This window comes from Sciurus vulgaris (assembly GCF_902686455.1).
Source record: "Sciurus vulgaris genome assembly, chromosome: 7".
NCBI lineage: Eukaryota > Metazoa > Chordata > Mammalia > Rodentia > Sciuridae > Sciurus > Sciurus vulgaris.
Window position 1 is genome coordinate 97531106 of NC_136467.1, and position 15499 is coordinate 97546604.

Sequence of the window (15499 nt, forward strand, 5' to 3'; positions counted from 1 at the left end):
TCTAACACATAGCTATGATAGAGAAAATTTCTGAAAATAGGCAACTAAAAACATAAATGTAAGTTCAAAACAGGATAAACATCTCCCTAGACAAAAAAGAGGAAAATGAAAAGTAATAAAGGAGCTAAACTGCTGGCTTGCCAAGATACAGATCTAGAAAGGGAAGCTCAGTGTGCATAGGGTAAAAGAAATTGCTTGCTCAAGAATGGCTGTGAAATATTTTATATAGGTGCAGATATGATAGGCAGAAAAGGAAGGAAGGAAGGAAGGAAGGAAGGAAGGAAGGAAGGAAGGAAGGAAGGAAGGAAGGAAGGAAGGAAGGAAGGAAGGAAGGAAAGAAGGAAAGAGGGAAGGAGGGAGGGAGGGAAGGGAGGGAGGAAAGAGGGAAGGAAGGAAGGAAAGAGAGAAGGAGGGAGGGAGGGGAGGGAGGGAGGGAGGGGGGAGGGAGGGAGGAGGGAGGAAGGAAGGGCAAGCAAGCAGGGGGATAAACATACAGAGAAAGACTGCCATCTGAGATTCTAACTTAGCTTCCAACCCAGAAAGACAACAGACTGCAACCAAGTAACAGGTCCTGAACTTCACCAAGAATCTTCTGTCAGCTATGTGAATGGACCTGTAGACATCTTTAATACCATCATAAGACAAAATTACCAATATCCATTATCCAACATTCTATAAGTTTAGGTGTCAGAGTATCTGATAGGACTCTCATTATGCAGGCAGGGTTGAGCACAGCAGAAGAGCAAGGAGAAAGGAAATAAGGAAAAGAGAAAAAACAAAAACACCTGCCATTCAAAATGAGCCTGCACATCTCCGTATCAGAACACACGATATTGAGAATGGAACAAAGCAAAAAAACTCATGCAACATGAATCACTCTGATTCTTATTAGTCTAATAAAAACTCTAAAATAAGTATTTGTAGGATGCTAGAATGCACAAATGAAGACATAACTTTCAGATAAAAAGAGAAATTATAAAAGCAAAATGGACAGAGATTAAATACAAAAATTATGGAAACAATTCAAAATCCTAGGAATAAAAAATATTCATACAAATTTAAAGCTCAGTTGATAGAATGAACTCTATAGTCAGGAGACTGAGAAACAAATGATACCCAAGAATAATTCAGGACAGAGAAATTATGATGTTTTTAAAAGAATGGAAAAAAAGATTAAGAAATTTAGAGGACACAATAGGCCTTCAAAAAATGAAACAGAAATGTCAGGGAATACCTAAAAGGAATATTTGAAGTTCAATTAAGAATTTTTACAAATTAAAGGAATATATAATTCTTGAGATCAAAAGTGCATGTGAGTATTGAGAAGAATGTACAGTGATTAATCCACACCTACACTTATTATCCCAGGTACATACAGGATCTTAAAGCTGCCAGAGAGAAAAGGTAAAGTAACAAAAGAAGAGCATTTACATTGAACTGAGAATGGCTTCACATCAGCAATTGAGAACAGAATATAATCACATACTATATTTAAAGTTCTAAAAGAAAAAAATCAATTTAAAATTCTCAGCAGTTAAGCCATTATTCAGGGGTGAAATAAAGTGTGATATGACTATGGGTTTACTATCCACAGATACAAGAGGTATTAAAGATACTTAGCAAAAGGTAGGTAGAGAGGTGAACCTGGAGGAAAGGCACAGAACCCAAGAAACAACAGAAAAATGTTGCCAAATTCTTCAGTACTTGATTGCTTTAAAAAATCAATTTTCATGAAACTAGAATAGAGACCAGTAAGACTAGAGGAAGGGGATCGATCGGGGGAAGAAGGGGACGGAAAGAGAGGGTACAGGGGAATCAAACAAGCCAAATGATGCATGAGCATGTGTAGATGTTCAGATACGGGTTTGCTGAGGGTGAGGACGAATGATGCCTACCCTACCTAGCCTTACCTAGCACGCTTACTCAGGCATCGGAGATTGAGCTCTGAAAGCACGGATCTAATTTTATTTAGGGTTAACAGGACATATATAGGCACATTATCCAATCAGGTTAACACACTTGTTTAAGTATAACAGAGTCAGCCCTATAGGTGAACTATACGTTGAGGGTCCAGGTAGTGTAAACAAACCAAGCAAGCCTAAGCAATTCTGCCCAACAACAGGTCTGAGACAAAGGACTGGGGGAATGGCAAGCTCCAGCACACAGCATGAGGCAAGGCAGTGACAGAAAGCTCACATCACAGCTTTCTGTGATGCATGTCAGAATGAGGCCTCCCCTCAGCTCAAACTCAGCCTCAACAACTGCAGAGACCTTCATTCCATGGCGAGTCTTTACCATTACCTCAGTTTCTCTGTTAAGACTGTTTTGGCTTACTTAGACCATGGTGTCAGTGACTGCTGTCAGATAAGCTTGAGGAATGTTCCCTACAAGCATGTATGAATATGTTACAATGAATCCCATTATTTTGTAAAATTACAATGCACTGATTTTAAAAACGCAAAAATATCACAAATAAATAAACTTTGAAATCAACTTAAAAATTGTATATATGTCTTAAGGGGTAAAATTAGAAAATATATGTTCTAAAAAAAATATATATATATGTTCTATGTCCAATGTTTATAAAATACAAATAAGCAAAGCACACAAATTAAGCATCATCCTTATTCTCAGCATATAGTGATAGCCACTGAAAATATTTGTGAAAGCAGTTCTGGTATCATCTCATTGCATATTTTTATAAAAATTATGTCATATAACTCAAATTGTCTTCATTTTTCTATTTCACACATATGTTCTTCCATGTTAATTATTATCCTGTAATTCCAGCATAGGAACTGACTAGCATTAAATTATATAAAGTACTTGATTTAACTCATGAACCTATCACATCCACTTTTCATTTTTTCACATTTTTACAACCCTTTCCTTAATTTTGGATACCCAGAATTTCCAGATTGTTTAGGGTTCTCTAAAATTTTACAAATAAATTATCCTTTCCAAATCAAAATATTTCAGCCATATTGCTTAACATCACTAAAGATTATATAACATTATAGATCTAAAGAACAAAACTGTCAAGAACACTAAAAAAAGTTCACTTCATCAAGTTTTACTTTTTAAAATGATTCAAATTGAGTATTTGATTTTGAATTCCATTACAAGCAATATTAGTAGAAGTAGATGAACACTTCAACTTGACTGTGTAATTTATTTTCATAAAAATCTCTTTAGAGATCCCTGTCTAGTCAGCAAATAATTGCTTTAACTCAGATTTTAATATTAGCACTGAATGATTTATGTACATTAAATAATGTGATTCTCACTAACCATTTATGAGCTAAGAATGATTATCTCCCTTCTGTGGATAATCACACTTCAGGGAAGAAAGGTTAAGTGGTTTGCCTAAGATCACTCAGGCAGTCAATGGATTATCTCAAAATATGATCCTCGAGTCTTTAAATCATTAGACTTAGCAGACCTTAGCAGTACTTGAAAGGCATAAGGGATATGTATTTAGATTTTTCCTCAAATGATTTATGTGGCAAAATAACTAGTTTGTTAATACAGCATTTATTTTTGCTTCTTACAACACAATTTAGTCATAAACAAATACAACATATTATAAAAATGAATGTGATGAGAATCTCCCTGTGGGAAAAACTCTGGTGAAGTTAAAGTAGAAAAATAGTGTATAAACTAAGCAGACAATAGAATAAGCTATTTGTTGAAGGGTCAGAGGGAGAAAAGGAGGAATAACAGAAAGGAAATACAGCAAATTCCTTCTGTAGAACTACAGCTCACGGTCAGATTCCAAAAAACTCCAAATGAAAGAAAGAGAGATATCATATTGTTAGTAAAGACACTTGTGTTCCCCAAAGTTATTCCTTCTTCTCTCCAGTATGAAGCACCCATGCATGTCAGCCTGGCCATAATCAACAATGATGGCAAGTGGCTTCATAGATCCCTACAGTACAATTCACACAAACTGGAAACTCTCAGAATTTAAGAATGTTCCAAAGTGATCTGATCAGAATTAGAAATGACCATGGTAAACTTGAGTGAAGACCAAAAAAGTAGCAGAATGATTTATTGGAAGAACCATATAAGATTTGTAATTTTAGGTAAAAGGATAGAAGGAACCATCCAAAAGCTAGACGTTTTGGAGGAAGATAGAGAAGGAGAGGGTTCTGCACTGATAGTCCAACGTCCTAAAAACATCCCTCAGAATCAAGGAAAACTGGAAAATTGCTCAAATTTCAAAATAAAAATCTTTGATTATTGTCTAAAATTTGAAAAATACAAATAAACCAAAGTGAGAATTAATATCATTCACACTCTCAGTATGCACAAATAGCTATCATTAATATCAGTAAATATATTTCTAATATTATCTCTATAGAATAAATTTCATAACAGCCCAAGTTGATATTGTTATGTATGGCAATCATCTAGGTAATATCATTTGAATTGTGTTTTAAAATTCTAAATGAAGTGATTTAAAAGAATGCCTGTCCTTTGTCATATGTGCCTATTGGTCTGATTGCATCAATTTAGAAACTCCTGATAAATTTTCAATTGTGTGTTGACCATTTCTGCTATTTATTCTGCAAATTCCCTTAAGCTTACACTTTTCTTTATCTCTGAAACAGTACCAGCTGGTACATTAGCAGCATGCTTTCTGAGTTCTGATAACTGTATCACAGTGTAATCTCACTGCTCAGGGGTATGCAGCCTTTCATTTCTTATTCCATTTCTATTTCCCCTGTAGGCCAAGGAGGAGAATTTTCTACCTAGGGAGTTTAGCATCATTTAACATTGATGTTACTTGTCCAACAATCCCCTATGTGAATAAGACCATATGTCAACCACAGTTAGCACTTAGAGTTTATCAATACCTACTTATACACATAAAGCTCTTTTTGTTTTGTAAAAGATTTAACTTCTGAATGCATTTCAAGACCTGATTGAAAGTCAGGAGGAGAGAAGGAAAATGAAATGCAGTGTTAGAAAAGAAATATATCTTTTATCTATCTGAAAATGTTCACACTTGGTTGAAGCCATATTTCAGGATTATTGTGATCCATAAAGTACCTCTCTCATTGAAGTAGTACTTACCATCGGTGTGTGAAGTCACTCTGTTCTTGCCAATAACGCATACAATAATGGATTCTTCTGTTTCACTTCTAGCTTCACGATCCCAGGTGACAGTCCTGGGTTTGCTTGTATGATTGAAATGACTGCTTATGGGAAACCGCCATTACAGAAAAAAGATGCAGAGACTCCCAATACCTCTCAGGTAGGTCTGCAAATATTCAGTTTCAAACACTAAATGTTCCTTTAACATTTCAAATAAGTATTCACTTCATGTCATTAAGCACTAATCACATTTCTCAGTGGGACAGATTATTTGTAAAAACTCTCAACAAAGCACCAGAAACTTTATCTCATTCCAAGGATTGTAACTAAATATTTGACTTTGTTTATTACTAAAATGCTTTATTAAATTTGACAATAAATTGATTTTTCTGTCATACTTTGGATTTAATATATTGTGTTTGATTTCTTTAAAAAAAAGACAAAGAATAAGAAAGAGTAACAAGATACAACTTACAAAACTTATAATACAAAACTTGTGTTTTCATAGAATATGATAGTACTCTTGCAATCCTGTTTACAAACCTACTCTGAGCTTTCTAGATTTGCACTGGCTGGGAAATTTTTCTTAGAAACATCAAATCAACTTAATTGAAAGAACAGAGGATGTCTATCTCTCCAGAGACCAGGCAATCTGCTGAATTCTTTTCATTTTAATGATGTGGTTGGTTACATGCTTCTTGGTATGACTTTCTGGCAACAGACTTAAGATAAAAAATTCCTGGTTCATTTGTCAATGTAGAGAGTTAATCTGTATAATTAGAGCTCCAAAGTGCTAATTTTGATACACATTAAAACTTGCAATATGCATTGCACTACCAAATTAAAAATTTCATTTCATTTCATTTCCATTTCTTTTGTACAGTTTCTTGTTGTGTGTATATAGTCATCCAAAAGAAGCACACAAAAACAGCTAACATTTGCCTAAGCACATTATATTTTCCAAACTATGGCCATATGCATTATCTCATTTGATATTTATAATAATGTTGCAAAGTAAAAGTTATTATCTCTTTTCTATGACTGAGGGAACTGAATATTAGACTTGAACAAAAGTTTATAGTAGTAAGGACAGAGACTTGACTCCAGTCATTCTGGTTCCTAACCCTTTTTGTTCATGTGTTACACTCAACTACTCTTGACTTGCTACTGCAGAAAAGTTAAAACTGTTCGAGTGAGTTAAGGTAGGAACAAAGTTGTTTCATGTTTTAAAAAGCCATGCCAAGAGAGCTAAATATTTACATTCAAGACATGGAATATTCAAGTGTCCTAAGATATATGAAACACTCATAGCTTTTTGAAAAATTCAACATAAAGCATTTGGCATAGTTACAGCTATGTTAACTCTGTATAATTATAATTTTAATATTAAAAGCTCCATATTTTCTTATAAATAACATGTGCTGTCCTAACTTAGAAACTGATGAATCACAAATTTAATAAATAGAATTCAAATGCTCAATAAATATATTTTTGTTTATAAATATTTTAAATTTGACTTATCATCTCGTTGAAATAAGTCACTTGCCTTTGAGGCTAAGTAAAATACTGATCAGAATGCCCCAGGTACACATGCACACACGAGACCAGTACATGAGAATAGAATTTATGATTAAAGTAGAAAGTAATTTGAATATTTGAGGAGGTAAATAGAGAATGCATTCAAGCTCTCTAAAGTCTCACTTGCTCTTCACTACTGTTACTGTATGAGCTGCCACAAGCTTTTACAACTCTTGGTCTCCTTGTGTTCAGTTTAACTCAAGTGCTCCAGAGACTAAATGAATCAGCTTCTGAATGTTGCCTCCTCACTTGTATTAACCACAAAGTTTTGTTCAGTCATTCTGTGGAGACTAAGTGTGATGGGATTCTCTCAACCAGACCCCAACCCCAGGATTCTGGCATAGACAGACATTCCCAGACTTAATAATGGTTCTACTTACAATTTTTTGACTTTACAACGATGCAAAGGAACAAGCACTCAATAGAAGCCACACTTTGATTTGTAACTCCCAATCAGCCATATAATCATGAGGGTGTATAACTAATACTCTCTAGTGTACTGTGTTACTAAGATGTGATATGCAGTAGGCTAGATGTACTAAGTGCATTTTTACTGACAATATTTCCAACTGACAATTGGTTTGTTGAGACATAACCCCTTCTAAGTCAAGGGGCAACAGTATCATCCTCGGCATCCTCTTGAAACCAGCCTCCTTGACAATTGCCCTTTTCTTTCCAAGTTTTGACAGGATCTTGTCTGAGAAAGGACACCTAGAGATGGCTTCCAGTTGCAAATTATACCTTTTGCTACTGCGGAATGTGGAGATGTATAGAATAAAGACATAAGCACTGAGAAAATTGTGAGCCAAAGCCATTTAATTCTAAGAGTCATTGACTTTGGCACAGACCATCAAAAGAAGTTGCCTTTTGATACAGAATCCTTACAGTATTCTGTATTTCTCTATATATCTGTTTTATAATTTCATGGTTTTATGCTGCTTTTTAGAGTCCTTCTATTTCAACTTGAAGGACTCCCTTTAGCATATATAGTAAAGAAGGTCTAGTGATGAACTCCCTCCATTTTTGTTTATCTGGGAAAGACTTTATGTCCTTTTCATTTTTGAAGGGCAGTTTTGCCCAGATATAGCATTCTTGGTTGGCAGATTTTTTTCAGCACTTCAAGTATATTGTCTTTCTGACCTGAAAGATTTTGAGACGTTTTTGTGGAGAAATCTGCTATTAGTCTCATGGGAGTTTCAATTTTTATGACAAGTCACTTTTCTCTTAAATCTGTCAAAATTCTCATTGACATTCAACAGTTTCATTACAATGTGACTCAGATTGGACTTCTTTAGGACTATTCCAATGGGAGTCCTTTGGGCTTCTTGAATCTGGGAGTCCATTTCCTTTCTAAATTTTCACTTTTCAGGTATTATTTTTTCAAATAACCTTTCCCTGTTTCTCCTCCTTGCTTCCTCTTTTTCCCCTCTCCCTCCCCTCTCTCTCCTCTACTCCCTCCTTCCCTTTCTCCTCCTCTTCTTCCTCCTCCTCCGCCTACTTCTTCTTCTCTTTCTTCTTCCATAACGTATATATTGACTCACCTAATGCTATACTTTAAGTCACTTAGACTTTCTTCAGTCTTCTTAAATTTTCTTCTTATTCCTCTAACTGGATAATTTCAAATGATCTGACTTATGGTTAACTGATTCTTCTGTATGATTAAATCTGCTCTTGAACTTCAGTGAATTTTTAAAATGTAAGTATTTTTTAAATTTCTGTTCAGTTCATTTTTATATATTTCTTTCTCTCTAATGATAGCCTCATTGTGTCCATGCATGCACCATTTTCCTGAACTCACTGAACATTTTGAAGATTTTAGTTGAATTCTTTGTCAAGTAGTTTAAATGCCTCTGTTTATTTAGGGTTGGTTTGTAGAGATCTATTTTGTTCCTTTGGTAGGCTATCTTTTCCTATTTATTCCTGTGCTTTGTAACTTTTGCAGGATTCTCACATTTGAAAAAAAATAAAGAAAAACAGCTACCTTTCCCAGTCTTTTTGGACTGACTTGATAAAGATGTTTACAAGACAACAAGGCTAGAGAGACTGAGAGCCTCTCAAACTTTTTCTGTTACTGTGTCTTCTCTGATCTTAAATATGCAAACTCCCAATTAGAGTGATTTGCCAGTTCTTTTTTCAAGAGTTCAAAACCACTTCTTCCCTTGAGTGTCTGTCTGTGGTGCTGCAGGTTCTCTAGAACACAGGCTACCCAACTCATTCTCAGCAATCTTCAGATTTCTAGAGTATGCTAGGTTCCATCAGCTCTCCAAGTTGGGCAACACAGAAATCAGCCCCTCAAGCATCCCCCTGGTAAGCCAGAACATTGGATGCATTCTCCACTCTTCTCTCCCGTTCCTCTGAGAGAGAAGCTGGCAAGCTACATCGCCTTCTCTCTGCTGTTCCCTGGGTCTTCTAGAGCAGGTCAAGTTGTCTGGTGCTCTTTTGTTACCAACATCCCCTAGGCATTTTAGTATGCTGGGTCCCACTGATTGCCTGAGTCAGAAAGTAGTACCATGAGCAGTGTCCCCAAAATCTAAAACATTGGATCCCATTCTTTCTCCCTTGGAAGAAGCTAAGAATTGAGAATGTTTTTCCTGCTCATCCATACTGAGCCATCCAGGCTGGGACTGTGGTGAATGACTGTGTGCTAGTCCAAAGTGTTACCTTTGTTATTGGTGATCCCCAGCATGGAACCATTTCCTGTCAATGCTTAGATTCAGACAAAATAGATTTTGATCCCTAAGGCAGCTCTCCAAAGATTCTACATGCTGGTCATGTTTCCATCTCTTTTCCTTCCCAGAGAGAAACTGGGAGCTGAGAACTTTCTCCTGACTGGACCATGCTGTGCTGAGGGAAGTGACCATATTGAAGGAATTTCATAACTTTTCCTTCCATATTCAGTATAGTTGATTTCATGCTTTCCTGGCATGCAGAAGCCCCTTAACTATTTTCTATATTTCTGATAAAGGGAATTGAACCATACTCTTTTTAATCTGTTGCCTTGGGTGAAGGAGGGTCTGGGGCTTTGATCCTATGCTCTTGTTGACCATTAAATAATTTCTTTATGACTTTTTTCCCCAGGTCACATTTAAGATCCTTATAGACAAGAATAAGTCCACTTTCCTTCTTTTACATTCACCCTTCTCAGATCAATTTGTTCACAGGGTAGCAACTCAATTCATTGATTATTTCACTAACGTTCAGTTATTCTTTTGACAGATAAGAAGACATAATTTGGGAAACCTTCTCTAGAAAGCCTAGAAATCAGATATTTAATATGAGGTATGGAACCACAGAAGACCACTAATTTTGGTCAAATTTTAAACTATAACCATGTTATGCAGGCTACTTCATATCAATCACATATGTGATTCAATAACTTCCATATAAGCACTGCCCTGTTCTCTATGCCATGTATACTGAATATAGAGGGATATACAAGAAAAATAATATGACATTTCCTTTGTATGGTATTCATAGAAGACCTCACATGTGCTGAATCTGGCAAAATAATAAGGATCTTAGGCATCAAAAGTAGGAAAAGAAGCTTAAAAGATAAGTAGGAGACAAAGAAAATGCGGGATTGAATTTCATGAAACAAGTCATTTGTAACAAACATGAAACCTTCTATTTTAAAGGCACTGCTACAGACTCAGAGAACTCAGACATGACCAAGGTGGAAGCCATGCCCCCAAAATGGTTTTAAATTAGTATAGAAGAGACTGTGTGCTCAACACACTGTCATAATACAAGGCAAAGCAAGAGAAAGAGTGATTTTTTTTTTTTAAACTGCAAAGGGATAGGAATTTAGATAAATTCTGCTGCTCCTTTTTTTTTTGGGGGGGGGGGCATTGTTTGCTTGCTTATTCAGGTGGTGGTGAAGTATAAAAGGAAAGAATGCACAGGCCTGATGAGTTGGGGAAAGCAGCCCGGTGAACTTTAGGAGTTCTTCTGCCCTCTTTTTGAGTTCCTATCTCCTAACCAAACGCCCTCCCAGCACCTCAGTCTCTGCTTCTGCTTTTCGATCCCTTTTCACTTATTATCTCCAAAGAGTTTTTAAGAATTTAAGTCTTATTCACATGTGAAAAGTTATTTAAGTAAATGCTTCTACTGAAACACTTTGCCCAAAACTTATTCCAAAACTTGATGCTCCTTGTTTTAAATTTGTTTGCATATAATTCAGCAAATACTTAAAACTTGATAGTGACTCTTAAATAAAATTCAATTTCCAATATAAGTTATCATATTCTTACATAAATGCAAGTATATGCTAATAATTAATTTTAACCAAAAGTGCATTTGCAGTTTCTGCCCATATTTTATTTTTAAAAAGTCATTTAATTTGGAAAACAGAATCAAGGATGTAAAACAAAACTTCAAATCAAGATAGCATTACATAAGTGTATGTGATACTACAATGTCTAAATTTAAAGAAAGTAAAAAAGAAATAGGACAACTTACTCAGCAAACACTCCCTCTCCAAGTTATAGAAGTTTGCATATATTCTTGTTTTATTTTCACTTATTACAAAAGAACAACCATTGTTCTTCTTTTAGAGAGACACTCAGAGAGGAAAAGGAGAGTTCACTTCACTCTTGAAGATGTGGAGTCTTTCTCTCAGTCACCATTTATCATTTTTAGTATCTTGATGATTCCTCCTTGATTGTTCATGTCTGTTCTCTATGCTTTTACTTTGTAAGATCATATCCTGATGTCAGACTCTATTCTCCATAGTCTGATTCACAAGAAGTTATTAGAAAAGACTTATTTTAAAGACCTGTCTCCTTAGGAATGATTATACACGCAAAAGGCAGCTCTTGGATAATTGAGAGTCTGGGGATAGAAGAAGTCAACCATTTTAATGGTTATCCATGTGCAGTCAACAGCAGCTGAGCTTGGGCCTCAGATCAAAAGAAATACAAAAACCATCTACTTTCATTGTTTAGGTGTTTGGAATGGTATAATAAATCATAGGCAGTTCTATAGATTTTCCCTCATATCTGCCTACTTGTGGCAGAAGAGAGTTTCTCCCATCCTCTATCAGTTTTGTGCTAAAACAGCACACTTGTCAAAGCAAGTGTGAGAGTTTGTTTTTCCGGGTATGTGATCAATACAGAAAGATGTCAGAGATCCTTGGTGAGAGGAAGTCATGCCTTGGATGCAGAGAACTTGAATGTTCATGATATACCTCAAACTGTATGAACAGTGGGTGGCTTTGCTGATAAGACAGATCTCCTAATAGCTTGTTAGAGTACTTAACATAAACTGACTTAGCACATGAGAAAGAATGAATACTGTGTGAGGGCTCTATCAATACACATGGAAATTTTGGCAGGCCTCCCTCCCTACACCTGAAGATTGTCACCCTCTAGGACTAGATAGGAGGTAATCAGGGGAAAAAATTAATAACTTTCCTCAGGAAAGATTTTTTTTAAGATTTGAAAAAAAAAAAAAAAAAAAAGAGGTCCAAGAGTGACTTTTACCTGTTAGACAGGGGTCATGGAGATGCTTTGATGTTCCTAGAATTTAGCATTCTGTCCTCTAAAAGCACAATTATGTCAGACCAGTATATATTAGTATAAATGTTCAATGATATTTCTAGGCACCTTTCATGCCCTTCTCCCCCTAGATTGCTATCATAGTTATTTGGTTTTAGTTTTTGAATTCTCACAATGAAGGTTTTACATTTTATTGGTATTTTTAATACCAACTTTTACACTTTTTGGTACTTAAAGACATCTGTTGGGGGTGTGAGAATGTGTTTGGGAGACAGGAACATCAGAGACTATACACTTGCAGCTGCATTTACATGTCATATACCTAACAGCTCTGACAAGCAGGAACTTATCACCAGTTCATTAAAACTTCAATTGTAGCTCATAAATTCCTGTTAAGGGGAGTTTCATTTTATGTACATCTAAATTATGAGAATTCAGTTATATATGTTAGTGAGGGTGGGAAAAGAGAGATCAAGAGAAGTTTAAATCATGTTAGTGATTGTACCATCTGGTCAATGATTGTAGCTCTGCAATGAGCACGGATGGGAGAAGAATTTTCTGTGCTCTCAGTATCAGTACCATCATGGTGCAATTCACCACACAGAGGGGGTCCTAGAATTTTTATACAACATGGCCACTTAATGTCAGCTTCATCTGAAGCCACACTGACAAAACAGCAATCTATTCCAAAGCTGCAGGAAAATGTAGCTATGTCGGGTTTTTTCAGAGAAAGCATATTAGTCTCCAAAGTGATGCTTAAGGTATCTCCAAGGGCGCTTTCAATTCTACAAAATGTTCATCTTATATGCAGACTTTAGAACTGACTCCACTGTAAGATGCAGCTCTGATTTGTTGTCCAAATGAAGGTAGATTAAGGGTCCAGTTTTACCGAATTCCTTTATTGTATCAATTGTCTACAGGTTGATTGCCTTTGAGATGGAGTGGTTTCTTTTTTTGTTTCCTCAAAACATGAGCCTATTCTTGACCTGATTGTTGGAATAATGAATGAATGAAAGAACTGAATTTAAGCCAAGCAAATTCTACTTCTGGTGCATATTTATTTTATATTTTTGGAGGAAAAAAAGTAACATATCTAATTTCCAAGTACCATATGCAAATGCCATACATTTTGCTCTTATTTTAGAATACTTGATATCTAATGTTATTAGTTGTCTGGGATCTCCATAATAAAAATAACACAAACTGGGTGGTTTAAAAAGCAGAAATATCTTGTAGTTCTTACAGTTCTTGAAGTTTAGAGTCCAAAATTGAGATGATGTCAGGGTTGTTTCCTTGCAGTGACTTTGAGAAAGAACCTGCTCCAGGTCTCTCATCTAACTTCTCCTGGTTTGTTGGCGATCTTTGACATTCCCTGGCTTGTAGATGCATCACCCAACTCTCCATCTTCATGTTCATGTGGTGTTTTTCCTGTGTGCAGGTCTGTCTGTGTCAAACTTTCCCCTTTTTATAAGGACATCAGTCATATTAAAGTAGAGGTCTACCTTACTCTAATATTGATGTCATCTTAACTAATTAGATTTGCAATGATTCTGTTTTCAAAAAAAGTCACATAAATACTGTGGATTAGAACCTTCAGTATATGAATTTAAATGGAATACAATTCAACCACTGACAATGATTTATTAACATGACTATTTTTTTTTATCAGTTGTCATTTGGTAATGTTCCCATTAAAATGTAAACACTTGAATAAAAAATACATTTCAAAGCAATCAATGAGTTTTGTTTAGCATCTATTTTTTGCATAAATTTGATTAGCTATTATGAGAGATTAAAAAAAAATCCTGTAAACCAAGAGTCCTTTTCTAAAGCAACTTATTTACCACCTAGTACAGGTGACAAAACTATACAACAATAGCAACCTGTTTTACAAAGAAAAACACTTTAAAACATGTTATACAACGGAACATTCTAGATCTTTCCCACATAATCTGACTCATCTTATGATAAGATTTTTTATTGTTACTTTTATTACAGGTATATTTTGAATCAATATTTCTTGGTCATGTCCCTGAAAATGTAAAGATCCATAAGCATGTGGGCCATATTCATGGATTCAGGGGCTGCATTAGAGAACTTCAAGTAAACAACAAAGAATTCTTCATTATTGATGAAGCACTACGTGGGAGGAACATCAAGAACTGCCAAGTGCCCTGGTGTGCTCATCATCTATGCCATAACAACGGTACTTGCATCAGGTCAGTGCCGGTCTCTTCATCTCCCACCTCTATTACATGACTCCAAATTCTTAAAACAGCAAAAGTCAGAAGCATTGTCAATGGGGTGATGGAAAAGAAAGGTCTGGAACCCCCAAATTCCTATAATTCACGCACCTGGTACATATTTATTTGCTCAGATAAATTTGCATACTGTGAGTTCAGTGACAAGAAATTTCCAAACTCTGAAAATAATGAGGTAACTGTACCTGATTTGGGAACTACCAAATGTATCCAAGTTTTAATGTAGGTGTTCCTGTTTTTTGCAAATATGAATAAGAGATTATTATCCATAGATGATTATTTTGATACATTAATTTTTACTTTGTTTCTAATTTGTGTTCCAGAAAATTGCTTAGATCTCCACTATTAGAGTTAAAAAATTAACCATATCTATTTTTATTTTTATTTGCAATGCTATATCCTTTTTCCTCCTCAAAGCAAAGATTTATCATGCCTTATAAGCTTAAGAAGATCTTAATTAAAATTACTCTTTGCTCCAGTAACGTGTCTTCAGTGAATCAACCCTGAGGGAGTCTCATTTGGACAGTGTAGAACATATTGCTAAATTTCTTCAATCCTCTGAGAGATCTTTATTTCTGTCCTACAAATAAGGGCAGAATAGAAATTAAAACATGTACCGATTATAATCGTTCAAGTCAAGAGAAAATTGACCAAATCTCACAGGAAATATCTTATTAATTCACCTTAGTGTTTCTAAGGGGCAAGTTATCAAGTAGTTAATAATGACTCCATAAAAATAAACATCTATGTACATAGTGTGGAAAAGAGAAAAAGTCTATCAAAAAGGCAGAATAAGAAATGATAGGCAGAGATGAGCTCTGAAAGTAATCACTAGAATAAAAAATAAAAAGAGCAAGAGAGAGAGGAAGAACTAAATGGTAAAGACAAAGAACAGAAGACTGCACAGGCCTGATAACGTCAAGGTGATATATGTACCAGAAAATCACAGACTGACAGTAATAAATTTGAAGAAAAAAAATAAGCATGGTTTAGTAGAAAGGACCATGGTCACCTCTTATATTGTCTAGAAATTTCCCTTCTGACTCACTACATCTAAGTGTGTGA

General features: G+C 35.4%; 1 protein-coding gene across 1 annotated transcript in view; it reads left to right on the top strand.

The window, feature by feature from the left end:
- The window catches only part of EYS (eyes shut homolog), a gene marked incomplete at its 5' end in the record, with an annotated part of 1696555 nt that overhangs the window by 1472706 nt on the left and 208350 nt on the right, over positions 1-15499 (top strand). Inside the window, 2 exon segments of the mRNA XM_079147376.1 lie at positions 5152-5260; positions 14172-14392. Of these exon segments, the coding sequence (XP_079003502.1) occupies positions 5152-5260; positions 14172-14392 (330 nt within the window).